This window comes from Panulirus ornatus, chromosome 13, assembly GCF_036320965.1.
Source record: "Panulirus ornatus isolate Po-2019 chromosome 13, ASM3632096v1, whole genome shotgun sequence".
NCBI classification, from domain to species: Eukaryota; Metazoa; Arthropoda; class Malacostraca; order Decapoda; family Palinuridae; genus Panulirus; species Panulirus ornatus.
Window position 1 is genome coordinate 11,284,933 of NC_092236.1, and position 23,634 is coordinate 11,308,566.

Genomic DNA, 23,634 nt, shown 5'->3' on the forward strand with positions numbered 1-23,634 from the left:
ATTGGCTTTTCCTATCTTGTTTTGAATTAATGCAAGATTGAACTTGCCATCTTTTTGGAAGAGGCAGTGTTTTCCTTTCATTTTTTCCCCCTAAGTGTAAGGTTGTCTGGCAATATTACTGTAGGGTCTTTCACATAGTTTAATCTTGATGAGATGGTACCTTTGTCCATCTGTTACATAGGATTGCTTTTAATTTCTTCACTTTCCCATATCAGAGGTGTTGGAACTCCCCACTTTTAAGAGCATGATGTTTTTCGTGGCCCAATGGAAGACTTTATTTGTCAGCTTGTAGATGTTTAGTTCCTTCTGTTGAAGATTTTTTTTTTTTTTTTTTTTTTTTTCTATCAGCAAATAACATGAAATTATAACTCATTTTTGCTTTGGTGTTAGATATGGGAACAAGAAATAGAAAGGGTATGAGTGCAGTTCCTTAGGGAAGTGAACTCTTTCCTTTGGAGATAATGGAAATACCCTGATTCACAATAATGTTTTGTAATCTGATATTTAGATGATAGTATATTTATCTTCTGATTTTAATGGTTATTCTCATCTTGCACATTTTTTGTGACACAAAACTGTTATTGTATTTATCAGAACCTTGCAACATCTGTTTATGTCATATCAGTATTTTGTTGTTTTCTCGTACCTCAACAATTTTGTTGTAATGGTCAGGCAATTGAATTAAACAAGGTCTTTCTGTCTTGAAATCATGTCGTCTTGGGATATTTAGATTGACCATAGGTAAGAAAATATGATGATGCACATGTTTTTGTAGGGGTGAGCCCATGATGATTGAGTGAAGTCCTCAGTGACTTCAGTGTGGGATTTGCATCTTTGACATGAGGGGTCTTTTGACGTGTTGAATCGATGTGTGTGATGTGAGAGAGATGAGTGGTGGAGTTTCAGATGAATGTACATCTGATGAAGTGGAATTTCATATGAGGTTAGGATGGTGTTATGTAGTGCTTGTTGAGTTCTTTTATTGTTCATGTGTTTTGCAAGGTTTGGTTTAGTTTGAGGAGGGGAAGCTGTGAGTATAGATTGTTACAGTGTAGTGAAATGGTAGGCTATTTTTTCTCCTTAGGAACTGATGACTGCTCATGGAGTGGTTTGGATGGGATCTAGTGCTGTTGCAGTGCATCTGTCTGTTAGGAATATCATAGGAAGAGAGGAAAGTGATTGGTTCTCAGTGAATGTAGGTATACGGCAGGGGTGTGTGATGTCTCCATGGTTGTTTAATTTGTTTATGGATGGGGTTGTTAGGGAGGTAAATGCAAGAGTTTTGGAAAGAGGGGCAAGTATGAAGTCTGTTGGGGATGAGAGAGCTTGGGAAGTGAGTTAGTTGTTGTTCGCTGATGATACAGCGCTGGTGGCTGATTCATGTGAGAAACTGCAGAAGCTGGTGACTGAGTTTGGTAAAGTGTGTGAAAGAAGAAAGTTAAGAGTAAATGTGAATAAGAGCAAGGTTATTAGGTACAGTAGGGTTGAGGGTCAAGTCAATTGGGAGGTAAGTTTGAATGGAGAAAAACTGGAGGAAGTAAAGTGTTTTAGATATCTGGGAGTGGATCTGGCAGCGGATGGAACCATGGAAGCGGAAGTGGATCATAGGGTGGGGGAGGGGGCGAAAATCCTGGGAGCCTTGAAGAATGTGTGGAAGTCGAGAATATTATCTCGGAAAGCAAAAATGGTTATGTTTGAAGGAATAGTGGTTCCAACAATGTTGTATGGTTGCGAGGCGTGGGCTATGGATAGAGTTGTGTGCAGGAGGATGGATGTGCTGGAAATGAAATGTTTGAGGACAATGTGTGGTGTGAGGTGGTTTGATCAAGTAAGTAACGTAAGGGTAAGAGAGATGTGTGGAAATAAAAAGAGCGTGGTCGAGAGAGCAGAAGAGGGTGTTTTGAAGTGGTTTGGGCACATGTAGAGAATGAGTGAGGAAAGATTGACCAAGAGGATATATGTGTCAGAGGTGGAGGGAACGAGGAGAAGAGGGAGACCAAATTGGAGGTGGAAAGATGGAGTGAAAAAGATTTTGTGTGATCGGGGCCTGAACATGCAGGAGGGTGAAAGGAGGGCAAGGAATAGAGTGAATTGGATCGATGTGGTATACCGGGGTTGACGTGCTGTCAGTGGATTGAATCAGGGCATGTGAAGCGTCTGGGGTAAACCATGGAAAGCTGTGTAGGTATGTATATTTGCGTGTGTGGACGTATGTATATACATGTGTATGGGGGTGGGTTGGGCCATTTCTTTCGTCTGTTTCCTTGCGCTACCTCGCAAACACTGGAGACAGCGACAAAGCAAAAAAAAAAAAAAATAAGATTATTATCATTGTCACATAAGATTTGACATGAACATATTGAAGTGAGATTGTACTGGAAGTATTTTTGTTTCATTGTGCCGGGTGAGTGAATAGAAACCAACAGAGAGGGTCGATATGATAAAGTGAAGGGAGTAAGAGGAAGGGAAGACTAAGGAGTTAGAAAAATGAAGTGGAAAGAGGCTTTGAGGTGCTGGGGCTTAAATTTTGAGATTTTTGAGAAGACTGTATGGGATAGAGCTAATTAGAGCAGTGGAGTCTGTGGGAGTAGGATTTGTTGTCATTTGGCTGAATAAGAACATATGAAGCAGTCATCAAAATGATGTAGATGTGGGTGATTGGTTCTGCTTTTTCATTCCAGTACATATGCAGTTGATAGCAGGAGAGCAAGTATGAGTAAAGGATGTTGTTTTGTTTTGCCCAGTCTTTAAAAAAAAATATATATATTATTATTATTATTATTATTATTATTTTGCTTTGTCGCTGTCTCCTGCGCCTGCGAGGTAGCGCAAGGAAACAGACGAAAGAAATGGCCCCACACACATGCACACACACACACACACGTCCACACACGCAAACATACACACCCACACATCCCAACATACACACACATATACACACACAGACACACACATATACACACATGCACACAATTCACACTGTCTGCCCCTACTCACCCCCATCGCCACCCCGCCACACACGGAATAACATCCCCCTCCCCCCTCATGTGCGTGAGGCAGCGCCAGGAAAAGACAACAAAGGCCCCATTCGCTCACACTCAATCTCCAGCTGTCATGCAATAATGCCCGAAACCACAGCTCCCTTTCCACATTCAGGCCCCACAGAACTTTCCATGGTTTACCCCAGATGCTTCACATGCCCTGATTCAATCCACTGACAGCACGTCGACCCCGGTATACCACATCGTTCCAATTCACTCTATTCCTTACACGCCTTTCACCCTCCTGCATGTTCAGGCCGCGATCACTCAAAATCTTTTTCACTCCATCTTTCCACCTCCAATTTGGTCTCCCACTTCTCCTCGTTCCCTCCACCTCCGACACATATATCCTCTTGGTCAATCTTTCCTCACTCATCCTCTCCATGTGACCAGACCATTTCAATACACCCTCTTCTGCTCTCTCAACCACACTCTTTCTATTACCACACATCTCTCTTACCCTTTCATTACTTACTCAATCAAACCACCTCACACCATATATTGTCCTCAAACATCTCATTTCCAACACATCCACCCTCTTCTGCACAACGCTATCTATAGCCCATGCCTCGCAACCATGTAACATTGTTAGAACCACTATTCCTTCAAACATACCCATTTTTGCTTTCTGAGATAATGCTCTTGCCTTCCAGGGCATGTGAAGCGTCTGGGGTAAACCATGGAAAGTTTTGTGCGGCCTGGATGTGGAAAGGGAGCTGTGGTTTCGGTGCATTATACATGACAGCTAGAGATTGAGTGTGAATGAATGTGGCCTTTGTTGTCTTTTCCTAGCGCTGCCTCACACGCATTGGGGGGGGTTGTCATTTCATTTGTGGCGGGCTGGTGGCGGGAATGAATAAAGGCTGCAAGTATGAATTATGTGCATGTGTATATATGTTTATGTCTGTGATGTATATATATGTATATGTGGAAATGTATAGGTATGTATATGTGTGTGTATGTGGACGTGTATGTATATACATTAGTATGTGGGTGGGTTGGGCCATTCTTTCGTCTGTTTCTTTGCGCTACCTCGCTAACGCAGCAGACAGTGACAAAGTATACTAGATAAATTTAATATGTATTTTTTTTTTTTCGCTTTGTCGCTGTCTCCCGTGTTTGCGAGGTAGCGCAAGGAAAACAGATGAAAGAAATGGCCCACCCCACCCCCATACACATGTATATACATACATGTCCCCACACGCAAAAATACATACCCATACATCTCAATGTACACATATATATACACACACAGACATATACATATATACACATGCACACAATTCACACTGTCTGCCTTTATTCATTCCCATCGCCACCCCGCCATACATAAAATAACAACCCCCTCCCCCTTCATGTGCGCGAGGTAGTGCTAGGAAAAGACAACAAAGGCCACATTTGTTCACACTCAGTCTCTAGCTGTCATGTAATAATGCACCAAAACCACAGCTCCCTCTCCACATCCAGGCTCCACAGAACTTTCCAGGGTTTACCCCAGATGCTTCACATGTCCTGGTTCAATTCATTGACAGCATGTCGACCCCAGTATACCACATCGTTCCAATTCACTCTATTCCTTGCACACCTTTCACCCTCCTGCATGTTCAGGCCCCGATCACTAAAGATCTTTTTCACTCCATCTTTCCACCTCCAATTTGGTCTCCCACTTCTCGTTCCCTCCACCTTTGACACATATATCCTCTTGGTCAATCTTTCCTCACTCATTCTCTCCATATGACCAAACCATTTCAAAACACCCTCTTCTGCTCTCAGCCACACTCTTTTTATTACCACACATCTCTCTTACCCTTTCATTACTTACTCGATCAAACCACCTCACGCCACATATTGTCCTCAAACATCTCATTTCCAGCACATCCACCCTCCTCCACACAACCCTATCTATAGCCCATGCCTCACAACCATGTAACATTGTTGGAACCACTATTCCTTAAAACATACCCGTTTTTGCTCTGAGATAACATTCTCGCCTTCCACACATTCTTCAATGTCCCAGAACCTTTGTCCCCTCCCCCACCCTGAGACTCACTTCCACTTCCATGGTTCCATCTGCTGCCAAATCCACTTCCAGATATCTAAAACACTTCACTTCCTCCAGTTTTTCTCCATTCAAACTTACCTCCCAATTTACTTGTCCCTCAACCCTACTGAACCTAATCTTGCTCTTGTTCACATTTACTTTCAGCTTTCTTCTTTCACACACTTTACCAAACTCAGTTACCAACTTCTGCTGTTTCTCACCTGAATCAACCACCTGTGCTTTATCATCAGCAAACAACTTCCCAAGCCCTCTCATCCACAACAGACTGCATACTTACCCATCTCTCCAAAACTCTTGCATTCACCTCCCTAACAACCCCATCCATAAACAAAATAAACAACCATCATGCACCCCTACCGCATGCCAATATTCACTGGGAACCAGTCGAGTAAGTAATGAAAGGGTAAGAGAGATGTGTGGTAATAAAAAGAGTGTGGTTGAGAGAGCAGAAGAGGGTGTAATGAAATGGTTTGGTCACATGGAGAGAATGAATGAGGAAGATTAACAAAGAGGATATACATGTCACAGGTGAAGGGAACGAGGAGAAGTGGGAGACCAAATTGGAGGTGGAAAGATGGAGTGAAAAAGATTTTGAGCGATCGGGGCCTGAACATGCAGGAGGGTGAAAGGCGGGCAAGGAATACAGTGAATTGGATCAGTGTGGTATAACGGGGTCGACGTGCTGTCAGTGGATTGAATCAGGGCATGTGAAGCGTCTGGGGTAAACCATGGAAAGTTGTGTGTGGCCTGGATGTGGAAAGGGAGCTGTGGTTTCGGGCATTATTACATGACAGCTAGAGACTGAGTGTGAACGAATGGGGCCTTTGTTGTCTTTTCCTGGCGCTACCTCACACACATGAGGGGGAAGGGGGATGTTATTCCATGTGTGGCGAGGTGGCGATGGGAATAAATAAAGGCAGACAGTATGAATTATGTACATGTGTATATATATGTATATGTCTGTGTGTGTATATATATGTGTACATTGAGATGTATAGGTATGTATATTTGCGTGTGTGAACGTGTATGTATATACATGTGTATGGGGGTGGGTTGGGCCATTTCTTTCGTCTGTTTCCTTGCGCTACCTCGCAAACGCGGGAGACAGCGAGAAAGCAAAATAAAGAAATATAATAATATATATATACCATATGTACTCATGTTTAGTTCCAGTTTCTCAGACCAAATTTTTGTCAAAAAGATTGGGGGTTGACTTACACATGGGTAATAGCTTTGTTAGGTTGAAATGTGTGCCTGATGGGAAGGGCTAGGATCAACTTTTAGTTTCAGACATGAAAGATATTTATCTGTTTGCTAGTAAAGAATAGAAATGTAAGATACGTACCAATTATTTATGAAAAGCTGTGCAGTGCCTTCAGCAGATTTAGCTCACCAATGTAGAGTAGGCTAACCTACCTTTCAACATGCTTTCAGTAGTCTTTGTCAAAGTTCTTAGCTCAGGCTAATTTATCATATCATATATAAGGTATTATGGTACCCATAGGTCTATAAAACTACCAGCAATAAAAACCTTTATGATATTTCACACTTAGTATGATAATCTACCTCAGTCTCCTATCATTCGTATGTAAGTCATAGGTATAACCATATTGGTGACATGTGAATTTATGGTGTTTGGGATCTGAAATGGCAAAACATGCTCAGAGATAACCATCTTGACAGTATGTGGCATTAGGAGTGATTTGGCTATTGTATGGTGACGTAAGACTGGAGTGAGAATTGCCATTTAGGTGTCTGGGTAGGCTATGCTGTCTTTGTTACTGGACTCTTGATGCACAGGGGCTTTATTTGAAATAATTACTTGTTTACTACAAGTTGCATGTAATTGTAAGTGCAAGTTATTTTGCACATCTTAGGAAAGGAAATCTTCATACATTACCATCTCTTAAATTAGCCTTTGAGTTAAACCATTTTTATTTACTTTTGTGATCGAGGATATGATTTATAAATTTGGATTCTCACACATGAGAATTAACTGGCTTCTGAATCATAAGTTGTATGCATCTTCTGTTGCTTCTTTTATTATAGGTTACAATTATGTTTTGGCATGTACAATTGCAGGTGCTGCTTCAGAACTTGCTCCATGCTTTTTCGTCAAGATGCATGTATTATCAAGATGTTTTCTGTTGGAAAATGCTTTTTAACAGCTTTGCTATGATGTTAAAGAACAGAAGCAGACATATGGTGATAATAGAAAGAGCCCATAGCTAGTATTTTTTTATTTGTCTCCTTTTGGAATGACAAATCACAGAAAAATGGAACTCAGCACTGGAAGTGGTTACCATTTAACATGCCTCATTGGCATTTCCATTTGATAAAGGCTGGATTTACCTCCTTTTACCTTTTCTAGTGTGAGTAGGATGAAATACATATTCAAACATTGAACATAAGTATACATTGGATACAAGCATATTTTATGCTGCTTTTGTTTCCAATTTAGCTTTACAATTTTTTTGGTGATGTAGATTTTGAGTCATGCATATAAGCTTGCAAGACATGGCTTATTGTTGCAGATGAAGGAGAAACTTTGGGTTATCCAGACATTGGTAATGACAGCCTTTTGCAGTGTGGTAAATAAGATGATACCCATATCCTCTTTTCTCCAAGTTGTTTTGTGGATATAGTGTGAAGACTGAAAACGTAAGAAGTGGTTTGCTTCAGATGTCTTAATATTTTTTTTTTGTTTGCAGGTTATGGACCTTAAAGGATTTACTACAGTAGATGAAGTGGGAGCAGATGATTCACAAGTAAGACATCAAGAGGAAAATTTCAAACCAGCTACCGCTGCAGAGGAAATTGATTACTTAAATAAAATTCTTGCAGATATTGAAAAAAGTAATGGAAGTGACAAAGGAAAGAAATTTGGGTGTAAAAATGACATTGAAAGACAAGACTGTAGGGATAACAATGACAATGTTGACCAACAGTGTGTGAACAAAAATGACAAGGAAAATGAAAAGTATGTTTGTTATAGGAACACACGTCCAAGGTTTGTTATTGGTAAAGACAGTGAACGGCAAAAGCCTGTAAGTGATAATGGCATCGAAGGACAAAATTCTGGCTGTGAAAGTTTCAAGGAAGGGCGAAACTTTGATTGTGATTGTGAAAATGAAGTACATGTTTGCAAAGTGCAAAAATATGTTTTTGGAACTTCTGGCTTGTCCCATGTTGATGATATCCTGACTCAAGCAGATGATCAGCACATGTTAAACCATAACACAGTGAGTGGCCAAGTACAAAGTGGACTTAGCACTGAACCCAGTCTTATAACTGTGAGTCTTTCTTTTCCACAATTGAACGGTAATACAAGGCATCGGTCAGATAGTAATTTAATTAATCCAAACATAAGTGCTGATCTTGAAGATTCAGGGAAATTCGGTATTGGACACATCAGTGTAGCTGCATTGAATGAGACTGGGAGCTCAGAGCTAAGCCCCAGTACAACAAATGCCACCATAGTTCCAGTTGACTCTTCCACTGGGAGTTTATCTATGCTTGAGTCTCGATGTTATTCAGCAGGGGACATTTCAAATAGTTATCTTTCAGGTGAAGATGTATCACAGTTAACAGAGAAGAATCATAAGGATTTAGATAATGATTTAACATTCAGCAATGTTGTAGTTGGAAGTGTAAGCCCAAATATAACTGATGCCACCATATTTCCAGTTGAGAGTTCATCTGTGCTTGAGCCTCGACATTGTTCAGAGAGGAACACTTCAAATAGTTATCTTTCAGGTGAAGATGTTTCAGGGATAAATGATAAGATTAAAAAGGATTTAACCAACGAGTTAACATTCAGCAGTATTATACTTGGAGACATTAATAAAATTTTAGCAAACTCAGGGGAACAAACAGAGACAGTGCAGGAAGAGGAATCTGATTTAGGCAAAACACAAATTGACCTGTCATTAGTGAAATCAGAACCAATTGATGTTGACCCTCAAGAAGAATTTGATTTTGATGGCTTTTTGGATGATCCAGCTGAAGAGTTTAAGGTGAAGGAGGAACCTAAAGTTAAAGATGAACCCCAAGATATCTCACCAGAAACAGAAGATCAGGTTAATTTGTATCCTGTTAAAGTATTTAAGAGTGAAGATGAACTTTATGATCAACCTGATGTAATTCCTAATGTAAGGTACCTTGTTGAAGGTGATAATTATTATAGTCGGGAACAGATTACTGCAGCACTCATTATCTCGCAGTCTTCACTTGCATCAACCATTGACATGGATATGTTCCAGAATGTAGGCAGAACTAAGTTGGTGCTAAATTTAACCATTCTTGAAGAAATTATTATCAATCCAAACCAGATTGCTTTAGAGGATGCAGATATTGTAAAATTGTTTGTCAAGAATTATGGAAGCTCATTCTCTGAATGGAAAAAATTTTTCAGTTATAAAGTACCATCATCCAGAAAACACACAGGTTCCTCAAAAAAATCCAATAGAAATGGTAGTAAAGATATTCCATCTCTTGGAGTTGTATCTACCAAAGGAAGGAGGAGGAAAGAGAAGGAAAAGGGTTTCACTTCCAAGAAGATAGTTCTTAAAACAAAATATAGTGGTGAGGAAAGTGACTGGGATAACAAAGAAATTTTGAAATCCAAAGCAATTTCACCTAAGGAGGGAGTTACAAAGAAAGGAAAGAGAAAGAATGAACATTTCCTTGAGTTGCCAAAAATACAGACCATCAAGGATGAAGAAAATTTGGTATGCCACATTACAAATGATATTGATGTAAAGTCAGCTAAGAATTATACTAATTCCTTAACTTTATCAGACCTAACTAAGGGATTTAAAGGTGATGGGAAGCAAGAGAGTACTGAAATTGATGTGAAAGAGAGTAATGATTTTCAGTGGAATGTTGCAGTTGATATGAAAGAGAAGACTGAAAAGCAAGAAAATTTTGCTATTGTTTTAACAAAGAAAAGTGATATGCAAGAAAACTCAACAGTTATGACAGAGAAAAATGATGTTGAAGTTTGTTTGGGAGGAAAAAGAGATATTCAGGAACAAAAGGATTCAGAGGATAATCATTGCACAAATTCAACTCAAAGTAGTGATGTACAGACTCCATCAGCTTATGTGGTTGAAGGATTTGATTGTGATGGAAGACCTGTAAGCACTGCAGTAGATATGAAAGAGAAATTTGAACACCACAGACCAAAGGATTCTGTTGGGGTTTTAACAGAGAGTTTGATACCTAAACAACAAGAGATTTTACCAAAAGTTGATTCAGAGAGGGCTTATGCCAGTAGTGGTGAAGTAGTAGCAAGCTGTTCATCAGCATATGATAAATGTTTGGATACTCACTCAGTCATGTCCAGAGAAGAAACAGTAGGTGTATCTGAATCAGATTTTATGCAGTCTGTATCTGACATTAGTAATGAAATTTCAGAGGAGGTTAAATCAGATAGCAGTGCCGATAGTAACAATTTGAATCAAGACAGGGAAATTTCTCTGGATACAAAATGCAAACCTTGTTCCATTCATTTATTTGACATAGCAAAGGATAAGCAATATCAGGAAAAGGTTGAATTGTATTTAAGGTTGCATAAAGGGAAGAGATTTGTAACAGAATCAGATAAGGAAACATTTATGGAAAATGAAGTGATTGAGTTTCCACCAAGAGTGCTAGGAACTTGTAACAGAGACATGAATTTTCAGCCATCAGTCTGTGTAGGTTTGCAGAGTGGTAGTAATGAAATGGATGGTAGTACAGAGAAGAATTCTGGTTTTGTCCAATTTGTAGGAAATAAGGATAAGTCATTGGATACAAGAGGTGAGAAAGCAGATAAGAATAGCAACATCTTATTTGTTGAGAGAAGCTTAGATTCAGAGGCTGATAACAGTGATGAGATGGTGATCACTAGTAGTGAACCCAGGGGTAATGAAGATGCATCAAAGGTTGAGAATGAAGCACCAAATATATGTACAAAGAGTTTGAGATTGGATGACCAGGATAAATTGGTAGAAAAGATGGATACAGCAGTATTGGTAAAGGAAGACAAAGATAGGTTTGAAAAGGAAAACAGGGAGAAGAAAAGATTGAAATATGAAAAAAATATAAAACAGAAAGACACTGAAAAGGAAGAAGAAGATATTAAAAAGCTTCAGGAAGAAATTAAAAAGCTTAAAGAAGAAAAGAAAGTTTTGATCAAAAACAAGATTTACGATCATGTGAAATGGAAAAATGAAAAGATAAAGGAAAGGGAAAAGAAGCTTCAAGAACTTCTCCAAAGAAGGAAAGACCGTGAAACCAGGGTTTTAGAAAAGGAAGTTGTTCCAGTCAGCAAGGAGTGCACTGTGGTCACATCCACTTCATTGCCCTCTATCACCACATTTAGGTGAGCTTTAGCTTCATTTTTTATTTTTTTTTCATTTTCATTTCCTAAGATTGCATTGAAATCAGATGACATTGATATGTGTCTTTAGTTTCAAATTTTTTCTTTTTTCAGGATTCCAAAGAAGAAATTAACGAATGTAAGGCAGTCTGAAGTTCAAGAACCGACTTCAGTTTTATCGAAGAGAGAAGAATGGCTTGCATCAAAAAAGTCCGTAGGATATTCTTCCAACAAGATGGTGTATGATCGTAAAAGTCGAAGATTGAAAGGAGATTGGAATCCTCAGAGAATAGCAGATACTAGAAATCAAAATAAAACTACACTTGAACCTGGTTTTCCACCACATTCAAGAATGAAAGATGGATGGACTAAGAAAGAAATGCATCAAATTCCAGGAAGGGAAGCTCATTCCTATGATAGCCCTATGTCTGGATGTGGTGTCAATGACAGTCCAGGATCAGGATATGACAGACAACAGTATGGATCATCAGTAGAACATGAGATGACAGTGCCTTTAATTTTCCCATCTCAAGGAGTGGAAAGATGGGGCATTATTCCCAGTAGCAGTATGACTGAGGCTAAGAGAAAGGATCCCAGCATAACCAAGAGTCCTTTAGCAGAACTTGAGAAGCTACAGTTAGGACCAGCTGTAGAGCATGATACAGAGGTATGGTCCTTTCATGCACCCCCACCCCCATTGGTCGAAAGTTGGGTCAGTACATCAAGTAGAAGTATGAGTGAACATATGTATATTAACTCGTTCTCTAACGAATCTAGTCCTGCCAATTTACGTAATAGCCCAGACAATTCTTCACAAAGCTTAACAGATTCTGCACAGATACCGAGGCTTAATATGCCTGAACTTGGAACCAATAAAATTAAGGATTTGATGTGTAAAGGTGTTAATGAAAATAAAATTAATACAGACAGTGAAGATATAAGAATGATAGAATACAAGGCTGAGACATTACTAACGTCAGGAAATAAAGAAACAGAAGAGATAAAGCCAAAGGAAAATGATATAATAAATCAGTTCTGTAATATGGATAAGAAACAAAAAATGAGGCATTATGAGAAAAGGAAAAGACAGTATTATGAGGCAAAGAAAAAGTACCATGATGAGAAGGGCGAGAAAAAACAATGGAGATTTGAGGAATATGAAAGAAGAAAGAAGGAATATTATGATATGAAAAGATATTTGTATGAGGAGAAAAAGAAGGAATATGAACTGAAGAAAAAGATCCAGAAGGAAAATTTGGCTAAACTTAAAGCTGTTAAAGAGGATCCAAAAGTACAAATTGAAGGCTCACAGAAAGATAATCATAAAGTGCCTGAACCAACACTTGAGGATAGTCAAGTTAAGGAAAGTGATAATGATATTCATTCTGTGGGGGATGATAGAAAATCACCATATTCTCCCTCTGTTTCACCAGTAACATTTAATAAGAAATTATCTGTTACAAGTGATTCAGCAAGCACACTAGGTGAAAAGACCCTCGGTGAGTCTGTTTCCAGTCATGAACAAGTGCAGGAGAAGGATGTATCTTTTACAAGAGTTTACAAAGAAACAACAACCACACCACCTACATATGACATAGATGTACATCCCAGTTATGAGCAAGTGGAGAAAGAATCTTTAACTGAAGCTCTTTACCGTTATGAACAAACCTTAACTTCTTGTACCTCAGCTTATGACAAAACAGAACCTACATGTTCACCAAATTATGAAGAAACCAACCCTGCATGTAGGTCTGTTCATGACTCAGAATTAAAAGATATTCTTATGACTGTTTTGAAACCATTAAGGCAGCCCTCAGTGACAGAGTCCAGAGACAAGACTGATGATAACTGTATTCCATCCAGGAGTTCTAATGCGTCAGACTTTGTCTGTGGTTTTGGCACTCCCACTTCAAATCTGTCAAAAGCTAAAGCTTTAGAACCTGGTCCGTCCCCAGTATCAGTTCAGTCATCCATTTCGTGGCCTGTACCTGTTTCTCCATCATTTTCTGTACCGCACCTTCCCCCAGATACGTATCCAATATCTGTTCCAGTTCCAAAATCATTTCCAACTGTGCCAGTTTCACCTCCACTTCAAGTTTCATCATCATTGCCTGTGTCTTCTCCACCATCACTTACAACTGCATATCCAGTTACAACCTCTAGTGCATCCTCATTACCTGTTCCATTGATTAATCCTCCAGCATTGCCTGTTCTGCCTTCAATATCAGTACCTCATCCTTCAGATATTGCATCATGTGCACAGCTCACAGTTACATCAGTATTACCTGACTCATTGGTTATCAGTGCTTCAGAACAGTCCTCTTCTCATCTGCACTCTACTTCCCAAGTAGCAGGACATTGTAGTAACTTGTTACCCTCCAGTGATAATTGCATGTTGATAGATGGAGAGGAGAATGTTTCACAAGCATCTAATGACATTCTCAGTGTTCATGTGCATGAAGAAGGTGGAGCTTCAGTTATCATAGATGATGCCAGATTTCTTGCTACATTCAATGTAAGTTTGAATAGCCCCCAACAAGATGAAAAAAGTATACATCACATTGAAAATGAAAGTACCAGACAGAGCAATCTCAGGTTGGGAAAGTTGATATCAAAATTAATGGAAACATCAAAGCAAAGGGAAATGATCACCAACATTCACCGAAGGAAAGAAGCACTTGAACCGAAGGGAGCATGGATTGAGGGAACCAAAGATGTTCCCAAAAGTAAGATTTTGATGCATGGGAGCCAGAAAGTCATGCCAGTGATGTGTGAATCCCCTGGCAATATAAATCTTTATGAAGCAGCAGCAGTGGATATGAATGAAATACAAGCTGTTGCTAAAAGGAAGACCTTTGATAAGCCAAGTTGTGTGAATGAGCCACTTCTGTCTCCTGAATCAACTGATCAACACACTGAATTGGAAGTTGTTTACTCATGCATTCAGGAAGGCGGTAGAGACAAGAAGAGAACACTTGGGGTAAGTAAGATCTTAGTTTATATATATATATATATATATATATATATATATATATATATATATATATATATATATATGTATATGTATATATTTTTCTAATGTAGATTCATAAGTGAATTAAAGAGTTTATATTATGTAGAAAGCTTTGTTATTAAATTTTGATAACTTTGAGATGTTGGAAAGAGTTACAAGGTAAAATTCTGAGTCATTTTTACTGATTGTTGATAAAGGTTACAGGAAACACAAGGCATGCACTCCAGTGCATAAACAGACACTTCAGATTAATGGATGATTAAGTTGGTAATTTTATTTTTATTGTATGTATGGGAAGTCTCGGTGAGCCTTTCTGTATCCTTCTCTGTATCTTTTCAGGTCAGTTCATGAAGGAAAGTAAAGTAAAGAGGGGATTCTAGAAGCAGAAAGTCTCACCAAAAGGCTTAAGTATCCTCGAATCTTCAAGTCTCTCCAGCTTCAAGCAGTGTCTCAGACCCCCAAGTTCCCCCAGTGGGTCAGAAGAGCCCTCTTGACTGCCAAATAAGGGCTTGGTTTTTTCTCCCAAATTGAATTATTCTCTTCAATGGGACCATTGGAGTTGCCCCAAGCATCATGACGTCTTGAATTCAGGAGGCTGGATGCGTACTGAAAACTGCTGCTGTACATGAATTCGCAGCCATTAATTTGCCATTCTGTATAAGAAAATTTGCGGCTATTGATGTGTCATTTTGTAAATTTTCAAAAAGCTATTACATGATTTATTTCTTAGTTTACATGCCTTGTGTTCCCTTTACCTTTAGAGGCGCATTTATAGTGTACACTAAACCATGTAGACACATTAAAAAAGAATGCTCGCTGTCTTATGTTGAAACTTATTTTCATTTACAAGGATTTGAGTATTTGCTTATGTTTATTTATTTTTTCTAGGATGAAGTGCCTAAGTACTATCAAAAGATGCCATTGGCCCAGGCTGTGGTGGATGATTGTCAAGATATTCCACTTGTTGGTAAGTTTTAAACCATTTCATGAGATTATTTTTCACATGTATTGTCTATTCTTCTTTTAGAAACATGGCTTTATGTTGGCAGGGTTCTGTAGCACACCCTTTTTTTTTTCCAGGATTTGAGCTTTACTATTGCTCTTGGGCTAGTATGCTTTGGAAATAAAGGATACATATGGGGTAGAAATCTTTGCCTATTTTATTAGAAGTGATTACTTGGTGTTAATGGATAATTCATTTCATGCCTGTAGAGCTATTAAGCTCGTGGAGAACTGCCTTCATATGTTAGAACCTTGTCACATACTATTAATTGTAGACATAATTTGCTGTCAGAACTATGTGTATTTTTCTTTATATACTTAATTACCTTTTCCACACACCTATGTGTTCAGACCCAGATACCATTTTTCACTCCATCTTTCCATTTCTCCTCCATTATAGTTAGCCTTAAAACTTTGTGTGATCATGATGTCAAATAAGGAAGGTTAGTGAGAGTATATGCAGGACATGTGGAAAGCTTACAAGACAGAATTTGCAAGGATAGTGTATTACAGTACCATCAGTGTGTTTGGTGGGAGAAGACCACCTTTGACAAAGGAGATAGAGTGGAAGAGTATGTAGGGAGAGAAATGGGGGAAGAATGTGCACCCCCTTGATAGAAGTTCCTGGAAGGAACACGCATCAGATATAGTCAGGTGTTCTGCAGATGGCTTAAGAATGAGTAAAACAGTAAAAGATGCAGAAAACAATGAAAAGCTGCAAAGAGATATGGATACTATGTAGAAATAGATGGAAAAGAACCTAATGGAATTTAATGAGAAATTTGTGCAAATATTTCTTGGAACAATCAATGATACCTCAGCTCCTGCATACAAGTTCCCTGCAGGACAAGAAACGTTGAAATAAACGTAAAGGATTTGGGAAGTCGTATAAATGAAAACTTGATTTTAAGGAGCACATTGATAACACTTTCAAGCCAAATAATTAGGAGTATGATATAAAGATTTTTGTTAATATAAAATATATTAGTTAATATAAAATATATTATTATTATTAATGTAATTATACTTTGTCGCTGTCCCCTGCGTTAGCGAGGTAACGCAAGGAAAGAGACGAAAGAATGGCCCAACCCTCCCACATACATTTTTTATTTTTTTTTATTATACTTTGTCGCTGTCTCCCGCGTTTGCGAGGTAGCGCAAGGAAACAGACGAAAGAAATGGCCCAACCCACCCCCATACACATGTATATACATACGTCCACACACGCAAATATACATACCTACACAGCTTTCCATGGTTTACCCCAGACGCTTCACATGCCTTGATTCAATCCACTGACAGCACGTCAACCCCGGTATACCACATCGCTCCAGTTCACTCTATTCCTTGCCCTCCTTTCACCCTCCTGCATGTTCAGGCCCCGATCACACAAAATCTTTTTCACTCCATCTTTCCACCTCCAATTTGGTCTCCCTCTTCTCCTTGTTCCCTCCACCTCCGACACATATATCCTCTTGGTCAATCTTTCCTCACTCATTCTCTCCATGTGCCCAAACCACTTCAAAACACCCTCTTCTGCTCTCTCAATCACGCTCTTTTTATTTCCACACATCTCTCTTACCCTTACGTTACTCACTCGATCAAACCACCTCACACCACACATTGTCCTCAAACATCTCATTTCCAGCACATCCATCCTCCTGCGCACAACTCTATCCATAGCCCACGCCTCGCAACCATACAACATTGTTGGAACCACTATTCCTTCAAACATACCCATTTTTTGCTTTCCGAGATAATGTTCTCGACTTCCACACATTCTTCAAGGCCCCCAGAATTTTCGCCCCCTCCCCCACCCTATGATCCACTTCCGCTTCCATGGTTCCATCCGCTGCCAGATCCACTCCCAGATATCTAAAACACTTCACTTCCTCCAGTTTTTCTCCATTCAAACTCACCTCCCAATTGACTTGACCCTCAACCCTACTGTACCTAATAACCTTGCTCTTATTCACATTTACTCTTAACTTTCTTCTTCCACACACTTTACCAAACTCAGTCACCAGCTTCTGCAGTTTCTCACATGAATCAGCCACCAGCGCTGTATCATCAGCGAACAACAACTGACTCACTTCCCAAGCTCTCTCATCCCCAACAGACTTCATACTTGCCCCTCTTTCCAAGACTCTTGCATTTACCTCCCTAACAACCCCATCCATAAACAAATTAAACAACCATGGAGACATCACACACCCCTGCCGCAAACCTACATTCACTGAGAACCAATCACTTTCCTCTCTTCCTACACGTACACATGCCTTACATCCTCGATAAAAACTTTTCACTGCTTCTAACAACTTTCCTCCCACACCATATATTCTTAATACCTTCCACAGAGCATCTCTATCAACTCTATCATATGCCTTCTCCAGATCCATAAATGCTACATACAAATCCATTTGCTTTTCTAAGTATTTCTCACATAAATTCTTCAAAGCAAACACCTGATCCACACATCCTCTACCACTTCTGAAACCACACTGCTCTTCCCCAATCTGATGCTCTGTACATGCCTTCACCCTCTCAATCAATACCCTCCCATATAATTTACCAGGAATACTCAACAAACTTATACCTCTGTAATTTGAGCACTCACTCTTATCCCCTTTGCCTTTGTACAATGGCACTATGCACGCATTCCGCCAATCCTCAGGCACCTCACCATGAGTCATACATACATTAAATAACCTTACCAACCAGTCAACAATACAGTCACCCCCTTTTTTAATAAATTCCACTGCAATACCATCCAAACCTGCTGCCTTGCCAGCTTTCATCTTCCGCAAAGCTTTCACTACCTCTTCTCTGTTTAACAAATCATTTTCCCTAACCCTCTCACTTTGCACACCACCTCGACCAAAACACCCTATATCTGCCACTCTATCATCAAACACATTCAACAAACCTTCAAAATACTCACTCCATCTCCTTCTCACATCACCACTACTTGTTATCACCTCCCCATTTGCGCCCTTCACTGAAGTTCCCATTTGCTCCCTTGTCTTACGCACTTTATTTACCTCCTTCCAGAACATCTTTTTATTCTCCCTAAAATTTAATGATACTCTCTCACCCCAACTCTCATTTGCCCTTTTTTTCACCTCTTGCACCTTTCTCTTGACCTCCTGTCTCTTTCTTTTATACATCTCCCACTCAATTGCATTTTTTCCCTGCAAAAATCGTCCAAATGCCTTTCTCTTCTCTTTCACTGATCCTCTTACTTCTTCATCCCACCACTCACTACCCTTTCTAATCAACCCACCTCCCACTCTTCTCATGCCACAAGCATCTTTTGCGCAATCCATCACTGATTCCCTAAATACATCCCATTCCTCCCCCACTCCCCTTACTTCCATTGCTCTCACCTTTTTCCATTCTGTACTCAGTCTCTCCTGGTACTTCCTCACACAGGTCTCCTTCCCAAGCTCACTTACTCTCACCACCCTCTTCACCCCAACATTCACTCTTCTTTTCCGAAAACCCATACAAATCTTCACCTTAGCCTCCACAAGATAATGATCAGACATCCCTCCAGTTGCACCTCTCAGCACATTAACATCCAAAAGTCTCTCTTTCGCACGCCTGTCAATTAACACGTAATCCAATAACGCTCTCTGGCCATCTCTCCTACTTACATAAGTATACTTATGTATATCGCGCTTTTTAAACCAGGTATTCCCAATCATCAGTCCTTTTTCAGCACATAAATCTACAAGCTCTTCACCATTTCCATTTACAACACTGAACACCCCATGTATACCAATTATTCCCTCAACTGCCACATTACTCACCTTTGCATTCAAATCACCCATCACTATAACCCGGTCTCGTGCATCAAAACCACTAACACACTCATTCAGCTGCTCCCAAAACACTTGCCTCTCATGATCTTTCTTCTCATGCCCGGGTGCATATGCACCAATAATCACCCACCTCTCTCCATCAACTTTCAGTTTTACCCATATTAATCGAGAATTTACTTTCTTACATTCTATCACATACTCCCACAACTCCTGTTTTCAGGAGTACTGCTACTCCTTCCCTTGCTCTTGTCCTCTCACTAACCCCTGACTTTACTCCCCAGACATTCCCAAACCACTCTTCCCCTTTACCCTTGAGCTTCGTTTCACTCAGAGCCAAAACATCCAGGTTCCTTTCCTCAAACATACTACCTATCTCTCCTTTTTTCACTTTTTGGTTACATCCACACACATTTAGGCATTTCATACATACATTTCAACGTATATATATATATATATATATATATATATATATATATATATATATATATATATATATATATATATATATTATCCCTGGGGATAGGGGAGAAAGAATACTTCCCACGTATTCCCTGCGTGTCGTAGAAGGCGACTAAAAGGGGAGGGAGCGGGGGGCTGGAAATCCTCCCCTCTCGTTTTTTTTTTTAATTTTCCAAAAGAAGGAACAGAGAATTGGGCCAGGTGAGGGTATTCCCTCAAGGCCCAGTCCTCTGTTCTTAACGCTACCTCGCTAATGCGGGAAATGGCGAATAGTTTGAAAGAAAGAAAAGAATATATATATATATATATATATATATATATATATATATATATATATATATATATATATTCTTTTTCTTTCATACTATTCGCCATTTCCCGCATTAGCGAGGTAGCGTCGAGAACAGAGGACTGGGCCCCCGAGGAAACATCCCCACCTGGCCCCTTCTCTATTCCCTCTTTTGGAAAAAAAAAGGTTAAATGTACCTGAACAACTCCATATGATAAGAGATGAGTGGAATTAATGATAACAGATAGGGGATAGGGGAGAAAGAATACTTCCCACGTATTCCCTGCGTGTCGTAGAAGGCGGCTAAAAGGGGAGGGAGCGGGGGGCTGGAAATCCTCCCCTCTCGCTTTTTTTTCTTTTTTTTTCCAAAAGAGGGAATATATGTATATATATATATATATATATATATATATATATATATTTATATTTTTTTTTTTTTTTTTTTTTTCTTCATACTATTCGCCATTTCCCGCGATAGCGAGGTAGCGTTAAGAACTGAGGACTGGGCCTTTGAGGGAATACCCTCACCTGGCCCCCTTCTCTGTTCCTTCTTTTGGAAAATTAAAATAAAAAAATGAGAGGGGAGGATTTCCAGCCCCCCGCTCCTTTCCCTTTTAGTCGCCTTCTACGACACGCAGGGAATGCGTGGGAAGTATTCTTTCTCCCCTATCCCCAGGGATAGGGTTGAGGGTCAAGTCAATTGGGAGGTGAGTTTGAATGGAGAAAAACTGGAGGAAGTGAAGTGTTTTAGATATCTGGGAGTGGATCTGGCAGCGGATGGAACCATGGAGGCGGAAGTGGATCATAGGGTGGGGGAGGGGGCGAAAATCCTGGGGGCCTTGAAGAATGTGTGGAAGTCGAGAACATTATCTCGGAAAGCAAAAATGGGTATGTTTGAAGGAATAGTGGTTCCAACAATGTTGTATGGTTGCGAGGTGTGGGCTATGGATAGAGTTGTGCGCAGGAGGATAGATGTGCTGGAAATGAGATGTTTGAGGACAATGTGTGGTGTGAGGTGGTTTGATCGAGTGAGTAACGTAAGGGTAAGAGAGATGTGTGGAAATAAAAAGAGCGTGGTTGAGAGAGCAGAAGAGGGTGTTTTGAAGTGGTTTGGGCACATGGAGAGGATGAGTGAGGAAAGATTGACCAAGAGGATATATGTGTCGGAGGTGGAGGGAACAAGGAGAAGAGGGAGACCAAATTGGAGGTGGAAAGATGGAGTGAAAAAGATTTTGTGTGATCGGGGCCTGAACATGCAGGAGGGTGAAAGGAGGGCAAGGAATAGAGTGAATTGGAGCGATGTGGTATACCGGGGTTGACGTGCTGTCAGTGGATTGAAGCAGGGCATGTGAAGCGTCTGGGGTAAACCATGGAAAGCTGTGTAGGTATGTATATTTGCGTGTGTGGACGTATGTATATACATGTGTATGGGGGGGGGGTTGGGCCATTTCTTTCGTCTGTTTCCTTGCGCTACCTCGCAAACGCGGGAGACAGCGACAAAGTATAATAATAATAATAATAATATATCGAATGAGTATATATATATATATATATATATATATATATATCGAAAAGCAAAAATGGGTATGTTTGAAGGAATAGTGGTACCAACAATGTTGTATGGTTGCGAGGCGTGGGCTATGGATAGAGTTGTGCGCAGGAGGATGGATGTGCTGGAAATGAGATGTTTGAGGACAATGTGTGGTGTGAGGTGGTTTGATCGAGTAAGTAACGTAAGGGTAAGAGAGATGTGTGGAAATAAAAAGAGCGTGGTTGAGAGAGCAGAAGAGGGTGTTTTGAAATGGTTTGGGCACATGGAGAGAATGAGTGAGGAAAGATTGACCAAGAGGATATATGTGTCGGAGGTGGAGGGAACGAGGAGAAGTGGGAGACCAAATTGGAGGTGGAAAGATGGAGTGAAAAAGATTTTGTGTGATCGGGGCCTGAACATGGGGAGGGTGAAAGAAGGGCAAGGAATGGTGAATTGGATCAATGGGGGTATCCCGGGGGGTTGAGGTGCGTCAGGGGTTTGAATCGGGGCTTTGGAAGGTCGGGGGAAAACCATGGAAAGCTTGTGGATGTATTTTTGTTTTGGGGGACGTGTATGTATATCATGTGTATGGGGGGGGTTGGGGCCCTTTCTTTGTCTGTTTCCTTGCGCCCCTAGAAAATGCGGGAGACAGCGACAAGCAAAAAAAAAAAAAAAATTTATAATAAAAAATACTACACAGAATATACTATGACACATGTACATAATTCATACTTGCTGCCTTTATTACTCCCTTTGCCACTCCACCACACATAAAATGACATCCCCCACACGCACGCGAGATAGCATATGAAAAGAGTAAAGGTAGTTAAATTATTTTTAGTGATGTATAATAAAAAATTTTCAATAGGAAAAAAATTTTTTTTAAAAATTAATGTTTAATATTAAGAGTGATGTATAAATTTAATTAAAACCTTAAGTTTATTGATTTTAAAATTAAAATTTTTTAATTTAATTTGGTCTCCCACTTTCCTTTTTTCCCCCCACCTCGAAATATTCCTTTTTGTCACTCTTTTCTCACTCATTCTCTCCATGTGCCCAAACCACTTCAAAACACCCTCTTCTGCTCTCTCAATCACGCTCTTTTTATTTCCACACATCTCTCTTACCCTTACGTTACTCACTCGATCAAACCACCTCACACCACACATTGTCCTCAAACATCTCATTTCCAGCACATCCATCCTCCTGCGCACAACTCTATCCATAGCCCACGCCTCGCAACCATACAACATTGTTGGAACCACTATTCCTTCAAACATACCCATTTTTTGCTTTCCGAGATAATGTTCTCGACTTCCACACATTCTTCAAGGCCCCAGAATTTTCGCCCCCTCCCCCACCCTATGATCCACTTCCGCTTCCATGGTTCCATCCGCTGCCAGATCCACTCCCAGATATCTAAAACACTTCACTTCCTCCAGTTTTTCTCCATTCAAACTCACCTCCCAATTGACTTGACCCTCAACCCTACTGTACCTAATAACCTTGCTCTTATTCACATTTACTCTTAACTTTCTTCTTCCACACACTTTACCAAACTCAGTCACCAGCTTCTGCAGTTTCTCACATGAATCAGCCACCAGCGCTGTATCATCAGCGAACAACAACTGACTCACTTCCCAAGCTCTCTCATCCCCAACAGACTTCATACTTGCCCCTCTTTCCAAGACTCTTGCATTTACCTCCCTAACAACCCCATCCATAAACAAATTAAACAACCATGGAGACATCACACACCCCTGCCGCAAACCTACATTCACTGAGAACCAATCACTTTCCTCTCTTCCTACACGTACACATGCCTTACATCCTCGATAAAAACTTTTCACTGCTTCTAACAACTTTCCTCCCACACCATATATTCTTAATACCTTCCACAGAGCATCTCTATCAACTCTATCATATGCCTTCTCCAGATCCATAAATGCTACATACAAATCCATTTGCTTTTCTAAGTATTTCTCACATAAATTCTTCAAAGCAAACACCTGATCCACACATCCTCTACCACTTCTGAAACCACACTGC

General features: G+C 40.0%; 1 protein-coding gene across 1 annotated transcript in view; it reads left to right on the plus strand.

The window, feature by feature from the left end:
• The first annotated feature begins 7,673 nt into the window (after nucleotides 1-7,673).
• LOC139752557 (uncharacterized) overlaps nucleotides 7,674-23,634 on the plus strand; it is a 72,965-nt gene continuing 57,004 nt past the window's right edge. Inside the window, exons 1-4 of the mRNA XM_071668320.1 lie at nucleotides 7,674-7,694; nucleotides 7,815-11,470; nucleotides 11,582-14,447; nucleotides 15,369-15,447. Of these exons, the coding sequence (XP_071524421.1) occupies nucleotides 7,674-7,694; nucleotides 7,815-11,470; nucleotides 11,582-14,447; nucleotides 15,369-15,447 (6,622 nt within the window). The remainder of the gene's footprint in view (nucleotides 7,695-7,814; nucleotides 11,471-11,581; nucleotides 14,448-15,368; nucleotides 15,448-23,634) is intronic.